The sequence below is a fragment of the Haemorhous mexicanus genome, chromosome 10, assembly GCF_027477595.1.
Source record: "Haemorhous mexicanus isolate bHaeMex1 chromosome 10, bHaeMex1.pri, whole genome shotgun sequence".
Taxonomy (NCBI): Eukaryota; Metazoa; Chordata; class Aves; order Passeriformes; family Fringillidae; genus Haemorhous; species Haemorhous mexicanus.
Genome location: NC_082350.1, coordinates 3476878 through 3493956, shown reverse-complemented (window position 1 = coordinate 3493956; position 17079 = coordinate 3476878). Strand labels below are relative to the sequence as shown.

Below are 17079 nucleotides of genomic sequence, written 5' to 3'. Positions count from 1 at the left end.
TGGAAGGTGTCCCTGACTGTGGCAGTGGGGTAGAACGAGATGATCTTCAAGGTCCCTTCCAACCCAACCCACACCATTCTGTGAAGCTCTATTAAGAAATTAATTATGCAATGGAACTTGAGAAGGTAAGATTTATTGCTTTGTTTCAGCTAAGTAGTTTCTATCCTAGTGTATTAGCATCTCACTTCAGTCCAGATTTACACCTGCTCCCGGGGTGAAGGAGGACTAGAAATGTGCATATGGACTGGGGCAGAACCTCTCCTTGAGTGTTTGGCCTCTCTCTGAAACACAATCATGGGAAAAAAATAAATTCCTTTGCAGATGTTCCTGTTGTCCTAAATATCTGATTTAGCACTTGCTCCTGCTGCTACCAGTTTTGATTTCATCCCCCCCCCTCATGTCAGCTGGGGCAAAGTGACTCAGAAATGTCAGGTAAAAACATTTTCATCCCAACACAGAACTCTTGTCCAATACTATATAGGCTATTGGATGTTGTGTTTCATTTGCTGTCTGAAAACTCCACAAACGTAATTCTACTTTTAGGAATATCCAGGGAGACATTTATTAATTTTCTCCTGCTCTTGGTTTTCTGGAACTGCTCTATTCTATGTTGTAATTTTTAAAAATAAATCATATCTGGTAAAGAGAAACACACTTTACAGCCATGGGAGAAAAGAGAACATCTGCTTTATCATGTTATCACTGGCACAGTACAAATGATGCTCTGATCGTTGTTCCTAGGCCTGACTTAGCAAAATACATTGGCAAATAAATCGGATGTCTCTGCTCATCCTGTGCCTGACACTTCCTAGTACTGAGTTCAGCTCTGGCACTGCATGTCTCTGAGCCCACCTACAGCATCAGGGAGTGCTTTGAGCAGCTGCTCATCACAGCTTGTAGGATGAAATTGGCACAAAGGCTAACTCAGACAGGAAAACCAGAAGATGCTGGATGAGATTAAAAAGTTGTCTGCATTTAGAAGATTTGTCATGATTAAAAGCTTGGGAGGAGGAGGGGTGGAATACTGCAACACTAAGACAAAAGCCATCAAATCAGAAAGCAAAACAGCTTGCTGCCAGGAATGGGAGCTGAAAGCTCAGTTTTAACACTAAAATGAAATTCCAATAGAGTAATCACTGAAAGAAATTATTCCTTAAACATGGCAAGGCCAAAGCAGACTTTAAAGCCACTGAAAAAGGATGAAGAATTGTGTCTCTACATGATTAACCACGACTTTATACTTATTGCTGTTTTCCTACACAAACACTAGCTGTTGTCTCTGCCAAGTGTCCACATAATCACCACATTGTATTTTTATTCACAATAATCTCTTTGAAAAGGGAGGGGAAAGCCTTTCCATGTGGTTGGTTTTGTTTTAGGTAATTGGTTCTTTTTGTTGTTTTTTTTTTTCCTAGGGTTGGATTTTGGGCTTTTTCTGTCATTCTCCTAATTTCTTTTTCAGTCAAAGGTGTCACTAAATGCTGAGATACTGACATGTGCTGATGCCACATTTTGCAAGAAGTGCATATTTGCTTGCCAGAAAGGTCTCTTATGTACTCTAGTGAGCTGTTGTAACTTCAGGGCATTCCCTGTCTCGGTGACTTGAGAATTGGTTTTCCTATTGCAGTTTTAAAGTAATTTTGGACAGAAAAGATAGTTTGTCTTTCCCAGAAAATGCTACAGAAAGGCTCAGGTGCAAAATGACATGAAATCCACTGCTTAGCCACTGCTTGGTGAAGATTTTTGTACAACCTATATGGCACACACCTCTAGGGTCTCTATAAATGAGGAAAACTGAGATATTGAAGAGCCTTTAGAGGGGTGAGTGCTCTTATGCCTAAAGTTAAGGTGAAGCTTAGGCACGAGACCCTCAAACCACAGCCACTGGCTGGAAAGCAGGTGACTTCCAAACCTCTGTGGCAGCTCCAGGATATTTTTTTCAGGTGCTACGAGTCCCTTCCTGCAAGCTGAAAGAGTGCAGCAACACGCTGCAGGGAGGTCTAACACAGCACAAGTGAGACTTCACACTCTGCAGATGATACAGGGCCAGGAGGTATTGGTGCCATGTTGAAGAACTTAAATGCAACTTTGGCTTATCCTACTAGACCTGTAAAATATAATGTTCTTCAGGTTTAATACACCCTATTTCCTGCAGCATTACTCCCTGCTGCTTTCAGCCAGGATCTCTGAAAAACTCTCAGCAAATAGATAATTGTTGAAGAGACTAGGTAAGTTGTTGAGTGGACAAGAGGTAACACAAGGAAGAGAAACAGGGAGAAAAAAGAAGTGGACAAACACAATAGATGCAAAGCTAGCAGGTGAAGTAGTCTGAGGTATGGCTTTTGAGCTTCTCTGGCATGAAATGCTCCCTTAGGACAAGCCTGTTCAGAGGCCATCATCTGCTGCTGCTGCTGCTGCTTCTCCGTGCCTGTGCTGTGCTCTCGCCGTGTGTTCCACTGCCCTCTCTCTGCTGCAGGCAGGGCTGCACTGTGGCTGAAGCTCTGGGAACTGCCATGCTTGGCCAGAATACCACAGCACAGAGAAGGAAAGGGCAGTAAGTGACAGACTGGAAACTGAAAGCCAGAAAACTCCAGGAGCAGAGCAAAGGAATATTAGCTACTCCAACTCCTTCATTTTTAAGTGTTTACGTTGACAGGCACATCAAGTTACAAATCCTCAAGTGCCTATCTTTGTAATGAAGAGAAAAAAATTAAACAAGCACTGGGCCTGGGACAGGGAGTTTACACCAATTTTGTACTCCATCATTTATTAAAACTGGTGCCACTTAGCATTATGCATTCCCTCTCCCCACAGAAAATTTATTTTATGTGAGGCACTGCTATAAAGTAAAAACACCTACAAAGTTACTTCTTACAAATGCAACATGTTCTTTGGCAGGTCAGTCCATGTGGAAGGACTAACTCAGCTGACAGGAAAGAGTTAAGGGCTTGAACCCACCAGCTTGTGTCTGGGCAGATTCCTCAGCCTTTTGCAATGGGTTCAGTATCATCCTTGCATGACAGGCACAGAGTAGCAGCACACCCCAAATCCAGTTTTTACTTGTAAAATAGGAACACTGGTCATGGTACTACCCTCAGGTTTACTTTAGCAGTTACTTCTGTTTAGAGCATTGCTGATCTCAGGCACCTCATCCATTTTTGCTGAAGCTGCTTATTTTCTAAAACTGGCAGATTCTGAACAAGATGTTACAGGTTTAAAGTTCTTAGAAAAACCTTAAAGAAAACTAACAATACAGCACAGCTTAAAGAATACCCCTCTACCCCACCCCCAAATCAATGCAGTGAAATAATACAGAAAGAAGTGTAACTCATGGTAGAGTATCAAAAACCACAGTATGTCATTCTTCCCCTGAATGTAATTATGAAAACGATATATCATTGTGGTAAAATCTAATGAGATCTAAAAGCTTGTTGGAACTCAACAGAAATGAAAACCACAAGTTGAATAAGCCACAGGAGACAAAGCTGGACCATCAAACCAGTAAATAGGCCTTTGCAAAGAATCCAGTATTGCTTCATGTATTTCAAGTTTCAAATCAAACAAGACCACTGCCTCACTTCATCCAATATTTTCAACAACAAAAAACCACTGAACTTCACCATATTAGCCTTATTTTAGTCCCACTTTCCCTTCTAGGAAAGCACTTTGTATTGTCTGGCAGACATTAGGGGTCTGTGTGATCCATTACCTTCCTCAGTTCTGAAATTGTTTATCTTCCTAAGTATTAACAAGCTGCATCCCATTTTAATTTTTTTTTTAACAGAGATTTAGGTCACTTAATTGAAAAACATGTTTTATTCCACCTTTAAAAAGGTAATGCAGACTGTTACTTCAGAAAGCAATAGGATAAAAACCTTTATTGTTCCACCTTTGAAAGAGTTCATTTTTCTATGGGTATGAATTTTTGTAACATAATTTTGTTACATTAGAAACTTCAGCTCCTTAGAGGCTTCATGTGGAGTAGCAAAAAAACCTTCAAAACCAATTCAATCCCATGTCTTCAAGTAAGATACCACTTGGGCACAAGGAATCTCTAGGATTAGAATCAGTTAGATCTTCCACCTCCTCCCTTTCCTGTGTTCTTTGTCCTCATTTCATGCCAAGCTTTCACCAGTGGTTCTCTGTTCTTCCAAATGAGCTCGTGGCCATAAGTCACATACCACCTGGGAAAGAAAGTCATAGGTAAAGTTAACTGTGACTTCCCTCTGCATCTGAGGGAAAACAGGCTGAGCCTGAAACCAAGGAAATACTCAGTGTAAGAGACAAGATAAACTAAGGCACAAAGAACAACGTGCTTGGAAAACAGCAGGTAAGCCACTCATTCTCTTGACTCCAAAGAGTTAACTTTGTTGTTCTTGTTTGTCTCAGTCCAGAGAATGAACAGTTTTCCTGCCTTTAATTTCAAGCTGTTGTGATTTCTACTTAGAAAGGCATAAAAAATTCTCTCCATAGAAAAGACTGTTAAAAGTTGTACTGCTTGTGCTGATCCTTACTGGCAACACCAAGGAAAAGTGTTCTTTCTTTTCCTATATAAATACAACTGCCCCATAAAGAACCACCATGTTCCATTCAAAATGAATCTTCATCTTTATGCACCTCAAGATTAATCTGTCGAAGTGTTCTAGCTTTGTTTATATTCACAGACAATTATATATGCTAATACATGAATATCAACAGAAGTGATTAAGCAGTGGAGGTTGTGGTGGAGAGCCATGAGGGGAAGCAATCACCTGGAAATAGGTTGAAGGTTCTCTCCCAAGCCCAACTCCACACCTGAATCCTGAGGAAAAAAAAGCACTTTTCTGTGAGCCAGGAGCCAGTGAACTGGCCATCCCTTTAAATCATACTGCTGCTTTCTGAAGTAGGAGGCACTTTAGAAAATACTCTGGCCATTCAACATAGGTCCTAAATAAGGCCCCTTCTCTTTTAGGATCAAGTGACCAAAATCATCACTAAGCAGAACAAACAGGTAAAACATATGTAGATGAGGAAAGCAAGAAACCTGCCAACTCCAGACCATTTTTACTGCAACTGCTATCCTCTTTTAATATGTGAATCTGCCTTACCAATGCAGACTGCTCCTTCATCACAATGAACAAGCTGATTCAGATCCATCAGGACAGAAAGCAGTTATGAATCAGCAAGACTACATCAGATGCATTTGTGATACCAGAGACAGGGAGAAAGGGAGACTGTACAGCACAGAGCTTACTGACACCAAAGCCAAGAAACAGGAAACTATTTGGTCTACAAGCTGGCTTGCCTTTAAGTCTGGCCTAGTGAAATCTCAGGTAGCCTTTTTAAATGCCTACATAAAATATTAAAAAATGCACTTAGCAATAGGTGCAATTGGGTAGAAGGGGAAAAATTCAATGTAGTCCAAACACGTAACAATACAGAATTGTTTCCTACAAACTTGTTTCTAGTAGTTCTTACTAATTAGGAAGAACTAATTTACTAATTTGTCCCCACAAAGGCAATACAGCAACACTGAGAAAACTGCACTAGAGGTTGCTCAAAGGAATTTGGCCAGAGCTTTTATTAACTCTGTAGCTCTCTGCAAATTGGCAATTAGAGGAAAAACACTGACACAAAGACATTTTTTTAGCTTTTTAAAGTAATTTTAATTTGTCCATTCTGTGTTTTGTGGGAATCTTTTCTGCCCTGTGACTCTCTTCAATGTGCTGGCAAGAGGAGGACAGAAACAGCCAGCCCAGGTTACAGGACCACCTGACATTTAATCCATGATTCTAAGGCAGTTCAGCTCAATTCTTTCAGTTCATCAGTTAATGTTTCCCACAAAAATTTACAGCACTAAAAGGGTAACAGTGAGTTGTACTCATTGCTAGTTAAGACAACTTTACAGGAAAACCCCACAGTTCAGCAATGTAGGAAGAGAGAAAAATACAGGATTAATTTAAATACAAAACAGAGTTAATAAATACAGACTTACATTCCAAAGAGAGCTCCCCCAAGGTGTGCAGCATGGTCAAAAAGTCTCCAGCCTAAAGCAAGGCCTGCAGTGTCAAATGCAATTATGGCTTTTAAAGCCTAGAAACGAGAGAACATGGAATGGACAGGATCAGTCACAGCATAAAGTGGCCAATGATAACAGTTCTATATTCTGACACAGTGCAAAAACTTGGAATCAAAAACATCCTACAGATTTTATATCAAAGAAATTACTGTAAAAAAGCTGTTTTAAAACAAAAGACTCAGTCTTCAGCTGTATTGTGCTGTCAAAATACAGATGTGAGCAGATACAGAATAGTGCAGGGTGGGAATGTGTCCTTTTTGAACACTCAGTCTCTTCCAATCTTCATTTCTAAAGTTACAAGCACATTCCAAACTTGGGTCAGGAGGAAGCAAAAATTACTTAAAAGAGTACATGCTATAAAAGACACCACAAAATATGTAACTGCAACATTATCATTCTCTAATTCTGATATAGGTTAGATTTGTGTGCATCTGTGCTCCTGAGCACAACCCTCTAGTGGATGGAACATGTGGGGCAGCATCCCTGTTGTCTTATCTGATATAAGTATTTGTTGGAAGGCAGAAAATCAGGATGGCAGCAAACACCCCCACAGCAGAGCAGCACGAGTGGCTGGTGTACCCTCTTCAGGAGACACAAGGCACCACAACTGTCAATACACAAAATTTTACTAAATGCCTCATTTAATAAAGACTGGCAGATTTAATGCTAGGATGAAATGGTACTTTAGGCAGGATTTCTTTCCTAAAGCATGGGTGTTAGAATAGAAGCTCCATTGCTACACTGGCTTGTTTAATTTGAAAGCTCATTACAGTATAGGTAAGGTAGATTAAAGGACTCTGTAACGTTTAGATAAACAATTGTACAATTATATAGTTGGGCCAAAATCATTCCAATGTTTCTACTGCAATAGCTGATATTGCTCTTGTTTTGAAGTGAACACCTACTCATGGCAATGTTCTCTGTGGCTCTGCCTGTATTTCCACCCTGGCCATCTTTTTAAAGAAAGATGCAGTTAAAGGGCAGCATGCAAAAAAACCCAAAAAACCCCAGGTCAACCCAAGCAGAAGTGCAAGAAAAACATGAAGGCTACATCTAAGAATGTTTGTTCAAATCTGTAAGCTTCACTTTTACAAAGAGTATTAAATCTCATGATCTTGGAATGACCTGGCTTAACTGCTTTAAGCAGTAAAACACCTTTAAGTAGTGGACCAAACATGATTAACTTATTAAAGCAAGTTGAGATATACATGAGAAGCTTTTCTTAAATGTGGCAGTGGATGTGCATAAAACAACTTAATGAAACAAAAAAAAAAAAAGGAGCCCTAGTACTACACACGAAGACAAGTGTTAGTAGCCTACTTCTAATTCCAACAGTGTTCCTAAAAGTATCAAAAGATGATATGAGAAGGCAAATGTTCCTCCAGGGCTGGAATATAATCTCAAGAAGTGAATTCTGTGTTTCTCATCTTGATAAATTTTTCTTTAAAGGCCATGTACCAGTTTTACATCAGCCTGTTTCAAGTGCTGCTATAAAAATACCAACCATCAGAAAGAAGAGGATGTGTATGTAGGTTTCCTCAGACAGATGAACCTGACTCCCTCCCAGTTTCTTTCCCTTCTTGGGATTAGATCTGAAACAAACCCATGGAGGATGGAATTTAGGATAATTCTGAATTCACCACACTATGCTGTAATGACTCTGCTAGGCTGCACCAATTCAGAATCAATCCCTGTGACTCCCATGGCCCCTCTTCTCTTTCAAAATAAATTTAACACCTTAGAGAAAGAGGACACATGCTCAGATACTGAAGAGGTAGGGGGAAATGTTTTGAGAGTAGCATTTCTTTGAAGTTCAAAGGCACTTACACTTCCTGCTGTAAATGTGAACATTGGAAGAAGTATGATGGCCAGTTTTGCTTCTGGCATCTTCGTACACACGGCTGCAAGGACAGTCATTATAGCTCCTGACTGGAAACACAGGAAAATACATCAAAGCAAGCTAAGATGTTACATAAGGGACAATATACTTTTCTGCATGTGAACCTGTTTTCCTTCTAGCTTTTATTTTCAAATGCAGCCCTACGGTAAAACTCAAAGTACAAAGCACCACTGAAAAGTTCCAAATAATCTGGAATTATAAATACCAGGAAAAAACAACCTTCAAATCTCTTATATAATTAAGAAATACAGACTCCAGAATTTAAGATAATGATATCTGGAAATGTGCTTTTTCCCAAGTAAGCCCTAGAAATCTAATATGTATTAATCAAGCCTAGACACATCTGATGAAGCAAAATCATTCTGAAGCTTGTACAAAAGCAAGGAAAATAAGAGATGGACAGGAACAAAAATCTTTTGTCAGTGAAACAAGTAATTCCCTGGACTGTGCACTAAATTGACCATGGGGTTTTGTATCCCTGAAATAATCTCAATGGAAAGGCTCTGAATGCAGTAAACTAATGCAATGTGTGGTAATTTCAGTAAGTCCAGATCAGTAAAACTAAGGGAAAGTAATTTGCCCCAGACATAATTCATTCATAAGACAAAGGGACAGTACACATACAGCATTTCCAAAGGTTCTAACTTCAGCACAGCTAAACAGTTTTTCTCATTCTAACAGAATAAGGAGAATCGGACTTTGGGCTTTTATCAAAATTATTCAGTTTAGTAAGTTAAGCCTTTAAAACCTGGCAAATGCTTAGGTTAACCTCAAATTTAATGCAAGTTAAGTGTTTTAAAACGTTCTACTACCAAAAACACTTGGAAAGAACTGGCAGCTAAAGAAGCTCCTCAGCCTGCCTCATATTGTTCATCGGGTGAGACTTTTGGCAGGAGTGCTGCCCTTCCTGCACAGCATGCCCTACAACTTCCACTGGGATCACATGCTGAGTTTGATTGTCTGAGGACATTATCTCTTTCCAAAGTATTCTATTTTTAATTAGACAAGACTGCTACACAATTACAAAATACCATTCTTGCAACAAAAAGTTACATAACTGATCTGCTCAGGGACAAGAGCTCCTGCTGTTCATTTACAACCCTCAGCATTAAGTGGTGTTAGTTCTGGGCAGCTGCTGCAGCAGAGGGAACATACCTGAAGAACAGGCAAGTTGTTGCACAGGAGAACCAGTTCAGGAGAACCAGTCTGTACCTGGTTACTTGATTGTGGTAAACCTTTCTAGTTTCCATTACCCCAAATATACTCTTGGCTTTTAAAGAGGTGAAAGAATACAGCAGGCTTTCAAATTGGCTTCAAAGATCATGATCAGTCCCTCATATTCCAAGATACTTACAGCTCCAAGGGATGGTTCAAACCTTCCCGTGGCCATTTTAGCAACGTAACTGACAAAAGTGGAGATAACCCCTGAAAAAGAGAAATTACTAATGGAAATGATGGCAGCAATGCAGACCAGCATCAGAAAGTACAAATTAACTGTCACAAATTACAGTTATTTTGTACAAATAACTGTACAAATTAACTGTCATCTTTTGTCACAAAAATTCCAAGAGATTATTTTAGTAGTAAAGCATGAATTAAAACCAGATATGATTTTATCATATTTCAAAGCCCAGTATCTTAAACCCACCAAAAATCTGTATGACAGCAAAGTAGTACTGCCTTTAGTATAAATCAATGTGTGGTACTGAACAATGGCCATCTGTCATCATTATCTACTAACCAAGCACACATTTTACTAGTATGAACACATATTTATATTTTTTAAGTGTTGTAAATATATATATTTAACATTACCAGCAGAAAGATATACTGCAATGAACTGCTCACAGCCCAGAAGAGAGACAATGCTGCTGGAAAAGCTCCATAGAACATACATATTTGCTGCCATGTGGAAGAGAGAGAAGTGACTAAACGTAGAGAGGAGCATGGGAGAACACAGGGCTCCTACAAAAGAGAAAAGCAATGCACATGAAGTCAGTATTTTAATTTGCTTCAACTTACATGTCATGTAGCCTAGTAATGTATCAAGAGACACTATAGGATAATTATGCCTAGATTCTCAAATAAAGCTAGGAAATGAACCCAGCAATGGAACAAATTTCAAATTCCACGCAATGCCTTTTGGAAAGGCACATACCCCAAACATATACCCCAGAGATATGCAAGCTGTAATACCAGTCTTAGTTACCTACTGGGGATTGTTTCATAGAAAACATTATCCAATGATATGTGTCCTATGCTTTGAAAAAGAAAAAAGGCATTTCATTTATATATGTAGATGGTGAAGGATTTTTAATACATGAGCAGCCATATAAAATGAATTTGCAACAAAGATGAACTCAGAGAAAAAACAGTTTTCCTTTTTGAAAAAGCTACTATCCCTCCTCACTGAAATGGCAGCCTTGAAAATGCAAACAAGCCAATTAGCAGGTTTGAAGGTCAACATTATTTAAAACAGGAGTGTTTGGGGTGACATGCTCAGATCTGGGTAGCAGATATCTTTAGCTTTGGAGTGTGTGGGGGAACTGGTTGAGTTTCCACTTTTTCAGCAGAAATTAAGATGTAGCAGGAAGTACCTTCTGAACACATTTTTCTCCTTGTCCTTTTAATTCTTTTCTCTGCTATAGAAATTAAACACCATTTTCTGCCATTAGATATTACTAATTTTTTTCCTAGGTTAATATCTTCAGCACATTTCACACACAGTGAAAGCCAAGTTGGTGCTTGGCTTTGTTTGGGTTTCCTTAATGTGACTGAAAGCACAGCTTTGAAGCAAGGACTCTGTACACAACCTACAGACTAATCCTTGTCTACTGATGAAAGCATACATGCACATGACTGATGGTGGTACTATCTGCATCCCACAGAACATTAAAGAGGGAAAATAATCACATTTGAGTCGAGTTTATGAATAGCATTCTGTAGTACAGCTTATTTTCCTCCTCCACTGAGTGGCTTGATTTGCACTCTGTCCAAGAAAGCAGTTTGGCTGATGTCACTGGGAAAAGCACCTCTCACCTTTATTCAGGCAGGAGCTGCATCCCACTGCATGCAGGAAAAGGCCAGATAGCAGGCAACAGTTCTGATGCTACAATATTTAGAGAAGCACCAGTTATGTTTGTTTTAAATAATCAAATCCATTACTCCTAACATTCTTCCCCTGAAACCATTTCCTGCCTAGATGGAATAATGTGTTTGAGCATGACTGAGATTGCTTGTGAGTGATGGAGCTCTAAGGAAGCCACATGCCACCTGAGCCTTCTGCAGTATTATCAGAGGTTCTTATTACACCTCTGTGTAGGAAAGGCACCCAAATTTTTGTTCACTTACTGGAGGATGGATTTGAGGTGAAATATGTAAACATAATCCGTCGCATGCCAGGCAGTCTCCACAAACAGAACACAAAGACATTTGCAGCTATAATACCTATCAAGAGGGGAAAAGAAAGTATAAAAGCAAATTACCAAGGTAATATACCACAATGCTTACTGAAAGCAAGTATTTCAAAAGACAGCTTGTAGAACTGGACTTTTTCTTCACAATTCCATTAAAAGCAATATCCACTTCTTACTTTGCACACAGTTTAGAAAAAGCAATGAAAAACACTGAAAGCTACATTTATATAGTGGAAGTCTTGCAGAAATATGACGTTTATTTGCAACTGTTCTAACACACAGTGTAATGAATCCCACAGTCCACAAAGATCTGTGCTGAGAAGGTTCAAGCTATGGCTTCAAAGTGCTATATTCTACTGCAGAATCAATGAAAAAGGAGCCAGCTAAGAGGTTCCATTTCCTGCCCCTCTTGCTATTTATTTCTAAATAGCATTTAACTGCACAAGAGGAGAACACTGGGGAACTATACAAATACACAGTACATATCCTGTCCATTTCTGGGGAGGAGTTTTGGTTTTAAGAAAACTGTAAAGTTGAATTGGCTTTGTGACCTTTGGGAGACAGCAAATGCACAGCTTTTTACTTCACAGATGTTATTGCTATCTTACTTTCCTTTGAGTAGGAGTGTAAATTATTGGAAACATAATGAAAATGTATTATTTCTTGTTTAAAGTGCCTTCTCTATTTCTGTCCAAGCATTTAGGTATTTAAAATGTTTTATCATAGCTGGAAACATGAAAGGTGAAACATGAAAGGTGAAAATAACAGTAAAATGGCATTTAAGTAACCTTACACTAACAACCTGCTAATACAGATTCAGTAAATACTTCATGTAAAATATGTACCAGGAGATAGGGCTCAGCTACTGGATTTAAATCAAGTTCTCATCAACTTTGTTTCACACATTACATTTATCTCAGGGATTTCCGCTGGCATTAGGCTAATCAAGCAAAACTACCCTATAACCAAAGGAAAGCTCAAAGGCTAATTTTTTGCTACTTTTCATATGTCATACTGGAAATATGTAACTATTCCCACATTTCAGTGGAATATATCCACCTATTTTTTCCAAAAGCATTTGCTGTTTTTCATAATTTGTGAGCAAAATATTGCTGGGGGAGGATTCTACTTAATCCTCCACACTCTCTCACTGAGATGCATAGCAACTTTTTTAAGGCATACAAAAACTAGTTTGTGAGAAGGAGTGGTAGCAGAAATAGTGTATGTGCAGGTGTAAATTCACACATGCTTTGTGCCCAACAACCTAAACACGGTACAAAAGCCATCTGTTTTAATATACTGTACCTGTTTGCCATATTTCTCTTCCTGTGAATGTCTAATACTTGTAAGCTAACACAAACCTGTCACAGTCCGCTGACCCTCAGTCAGGTTATTCCACCAGTTGTTAACCTGGAACAGAATTGTTGGCCATCAATGCCACCAGGAAGCACTTGCAATTTCAGAAATAGCCATATAAAACTTATATGTTTTTAAGAATGGAAAGCATTTGTTTGAAATCTGTGAAGTAAATAGGTTTCAATTTTTTTTATTTCTGATTGCTTTAGCTTTTCAAGTTGACATTTCCTTACTGAAGAACAGCTATCTATCCTCCTTTTCATAAAATACCCCAATAGGATGAAGAGTTTCTCCAAAAAGAATGGGGCTATATCCTTTTGCACACTCCAGTGGGTTTACCCTGTTTGCATTAAACAAAGATCTAGCCCATAATGCTGACTTTAGCAGATTAGCCAAAGTTAGCATAAATCCTGCCTCGACTAAGCCTCACCCTAATGCTGGCTAACATCACACCACCCACCTTTGAGTGATTCCACTTTTGTGCCAGGAACACTTTTGCAGAGGTGGCTCACAAGATGTGGAATCCATTCCCCCTTGCGTCCAGTTCACCCAGCCCTCCTCCAAGTTTAAAACCCCTGAAAAAGTTTATTTTGAGTGCAGTCAGCCCACAGACAAATTGCACCCCCCTTTCCCTTCCTCAGCTTTTGTAATCATTTTGGACATATGTTTTGTTGCTACCTCAATGACCTTCCAACCATATTGATGGGGACAATGTCATAAAAATTAACTGCAGGTTGGAGGCAGGGGATGTAATGCTGTACAAAAGAAAGTATTCACTGTTTGATATCAAAATAACAACTTCATAGCATTTTTTGTTTAATTCTCTGGCAGAGGATATTCTTCAGTATAGGAACTCAGAACAGATATGATTTTTCTAAAATACAAGGATTATATGCCCTCAGAAACAACGGGGGGAATCCTCAACTCTTAGAAATAGAACTTACCCGTTGAAGATGGGGAGTGGGAGTTTAAGCCTATTAACAACAGGGCAGTTTAGTTTTCTTTTTTGGATAGCTAATCACCACATCTTCCCCTTCAGATTTTGAAGGAAAACAAAAGTGTAAAGACATAATTATTTAAAAATATTAAGTGCTGATCATAATCTCCCCTGCAGTTCACATACACCAAGCAAGAAAGTATGCTGGGATAAAGGTCATTTTCTTTCTAGCAGCTTATACATGGCTCTGTCTTTCAGATTTTTTACCAAGATAGTACTGATAACACAGTAACGTTCTACATTCTGGTGAATGGTGTTTGCACAACATCAAGATCTCCTGCATTTCTCACTCTGCTGCTACAGTTTGCAACAAGCTGGAAGGGGACACAACCAAGCAGGTGATCTGAACTAACCAGAGATATTCCCTACCAAATAACGGCATCCCCCCAAAAGAGGGGATTTCAGGAGCTTTAACATATTTTTCTCATGAACTGATTGGGGACTGGTCTTTCCACAGGTGATTGTGAGTGACTACCTATGCATCACTTATTTTCTTCTCTCTTCTCACACTCACTAAACAATTTTTGGTGATTGTTTTATCTTTACCCCCAAAGTTTTCTTGCTTTTCTTCTTCTCCCAGCCCACTGCGGGTTTGTGGGGGCCATGAATGAGGAGCCACATGGAGCTCTGCTGCCCACCAGGGTTATCCCACATGCCTGTTTCCACAGCAGTGCTGGTGTGCACCATACACATTAGAAAAACAGCTCCTGTGTGTCCTACCCAGGATCCCAAGCCTCCCCAGCTCCATGCTCAGCTCTACTTCCCTTAGACAAAGAGACCTGAAAGAGTATCAAGCCTGGTCTATCACAAACCAGTAGTAATCGAAACAAATATAAACACACATGAATGTTTAGGTTAGGTTTGAGTATACTTCATTAAAAACTTCAATGACTGATATTTTTGGGATGCCAATTAAATTTATAACAAATCTTGCAGCACTTCTTTTGTTCTTGCTGCCCAAACTTAGAAGTACTTGTGTGGAAATGTCAGCTCTTAAAAGTAAAAAAGCCCTCTAAAACCTTGCACTTTTAAGGGTTTAGAAGCTGAAAATGCAAATGCATTTCAGAAGTCAGAGAACTGGAAGCCTTAAGCATAAGACTGAGAATTTAATCTAGATCGATCTTCTGGAAATTCATGTCCACTTTGAGAGCACTTAAGATAAAGCAAGAACATTTGTTGGGGTTTTTTAATGGTGAAAAATCAAATGGTACCTAGTTTAGATGAACAAATTCCTACTAGTGACCTCTCTTTCCTGCAGTTCTGGGTGAAGATGGTATTTTTTTCTATTTTTCCACGATAACCTTCACAATGATATTGAGTCACAGTTTTCTAGAACTAAGTCTATCACTTTTCCTTGCAAGTCAACTTATCTACTGTAATTTTTTGAGAAGCCAATATTTCAGCAAGTTCCAAATCAGCAAAACCAGGACAAGTCTCTGTCGTACAAACGATGCTCACACCAGAGGAGAGACCCAGCTGCGCCTCGCAGTCCCGCAGGGCTCCGCCCCTGTGCGAGCAGCCCGGGCCCGGCTCCGCGTACCTGCTTTCTGAAGTCGCCTCTCTTCTGCGGCCGCATTTTATCCATCCAGTCCGCTCGAGCCTCCTCAAAGTAGGTCTGGACGCGCGACTTGAGCGACTCATACTGCCAGATGGCGGCGGAGCCGAAGGCCGAGCCTGTGAACTGGGGATACGGGACAAGGCTGGGTGACCGCCCCGAGGCCCCGGCCGGGCGCATCCTGGCTAATGCCGCACCCCGAGCACGGCAGCGGGACACACAGCACGACACAGCCCTTAAGGCTGGAAAACACCTTTAAGAGCATGAGTTCAAATGTCAAGCCAGCACCATCACTGAGTTCACCATGTCCTCGAGTACATCCACGTGTTTTTTGAACACTTCCAGGGATGGGGACTCCCCCACTGCTCTCGGCAGCCTGTTTCAACGCTTTGCAACCCCTTCCGTTGTTTTTTTCCCCCTAACATCTAATCTTAATCTCTCCTTGTGCATCTTCAGGCCATTTCCTCAGGTTTACTGGATGTTCAGTATTTCCGTTGATTTAGCTGAAGTCACTTTGTATTAGCTCATTCTAACTCTACGCTATTTGGCCAAGAACCTTGCGTTAACTTTGAGGGTCTGAGAAGCGAAGCGCAGGGAGGAAGCATTTCCCTGAGACAGATGGAGTATGCTCCTTACCGACCCGCTCTCCCCAGCCGTGCACAGCACCCGGCCCAGGAGCCACTTACCCCTACGGTGAACAGGAGCGGCTTCACCAGGCGGCGCGGTGAGGGGCGGCCGGCAGCGGTGCTGGGTGACGGCGGGCAGAGGCTGCGGCGCGGCAGCGGCGGGCCGGGCCGCGCCTCAGCGGCGGCTGCCGGGGGCTCCTCGGGCCGCGGCCGCGCCCGGCGGAAACCCCGCCGCGGCTGCAGCAGCAGCAGCGCCAGCCTGCGGGGGAAACATGCGAACCGTCAGCACCGCCCGCCCCAGCCGCCTCTGCCCTCCCTTGCCCTCCCCGTCCCTTGCCGTGCCGGCAACACCTGTGCGGCCGCGGACCCCCGGCGCGGGCCCAGCACCGCCACGCCATGTTGGCGCTTCCCCGAGCGCTTCCGGGGCAGCCGGGCGACATCTTCCCGCCGATGGCGGGCGAGCCGCTCGGTCACCGCATGGCAAAGGGCGGGCGCGGCCCCCGCGGCTCCTGGGCCGCTCCGCTCGGGGGGTGGATGGGCGCCCGCGCAGCTCCCGGTGCCGCCGCTGGGGCACCGCGGGCAGCGCCGCCGGGTCGGAGCCTCCCCGAGGCCGCCATGTCGGGTGGGTGGTGCCTGCTCCGCCGCCATGATGAGCGTGGCAGCGCCTTCGCCGCCGCGGGCCTCTTGGTGCGCAGCGCTGGCGGCGTGAGGGCGGGGGCTGTCCTGGTTTCACAGCATCAACTTTGCTGAGTTGGACGGGACCCAAACGAATCATCCAGTGGCTTCACACCGGACCATACCTAAGAATCCCACCGTGTACCCCTGAGTGTTGTCCAAATGCTGCTTGAACTCTGTCAGGAGGGGTTATGTGGCCACTTCCTTGGGGAGCCTATTCCAGTGCCCAGCCACCCTCTGAATGGAGAAGCTTTCTCTAACAGCCAACCTAAACCTGCCCCGACACAATTTCAGGCCATTCCCTCGGGTCCTGTCACCAGTCACCACAGCTCAGTGCCTGCCTCTGTTCCTCATGAAAAAGTTGCCATGAGGTCTCCTCCAGGCTGAACAGACTAAGTGTCGTCAGGCTCTTCTCACATGGCTTCTCAAGGCTCTTCTCCATCCTTGTGGCCCTCCTGTGGACACTCTGGAATAGCTTAATATCTTTTTTATATTG

General features: G+C 41.8%; 1 protein-coding gene across 2 annotated transcripts; it reads right to left on the bottom strand.

The window, feature by feature from the left end:
* Positions 1-3797: 3797 nt before the first annotated feature.
* On the bottom strand, positions 3798-16365 carry PARL (presenilin associated rhomboid like). Of its 2 annotated transcripts, XR_009487614.1 has the most exons (11): positions 16260-16365; positions 15969-16167; positions 15268-15408; positions 12736-12784; positions 11310-11405; positions 9774-9923; positions 9313-9383; positions 7886-7987; positions 7563-7650; positions 5975-6072; positions 4101-4184 (listed from the first exon to the last, which is right to left on the bottom strand). XR_009487614.1 is itself a non-coding variant. In XM_059854957.1 (10 exons), exons 1-10 carry the CDS (start codon positions 16304-16306, stop codon positions 4067-4069), a joined length of 1071 nt encoding a protein of 356 aa, XP_059710940.1. In that variant the 5' UTR covers positions 16307-16321; the 3' UTR covers positions 3798-4066. The 2 variants fall into 2 exon arrangements, 1 of the variants encoding a protein (XP_059710940.1); XM_059854957.1 differs by lacking the exon at positions 7563-7650 and having other exon boundaries at positions 3798-4184; positions 16260-16321.
* Between the last annotated feature and the right edge of the window lie 714 nt (positions 16366-17079).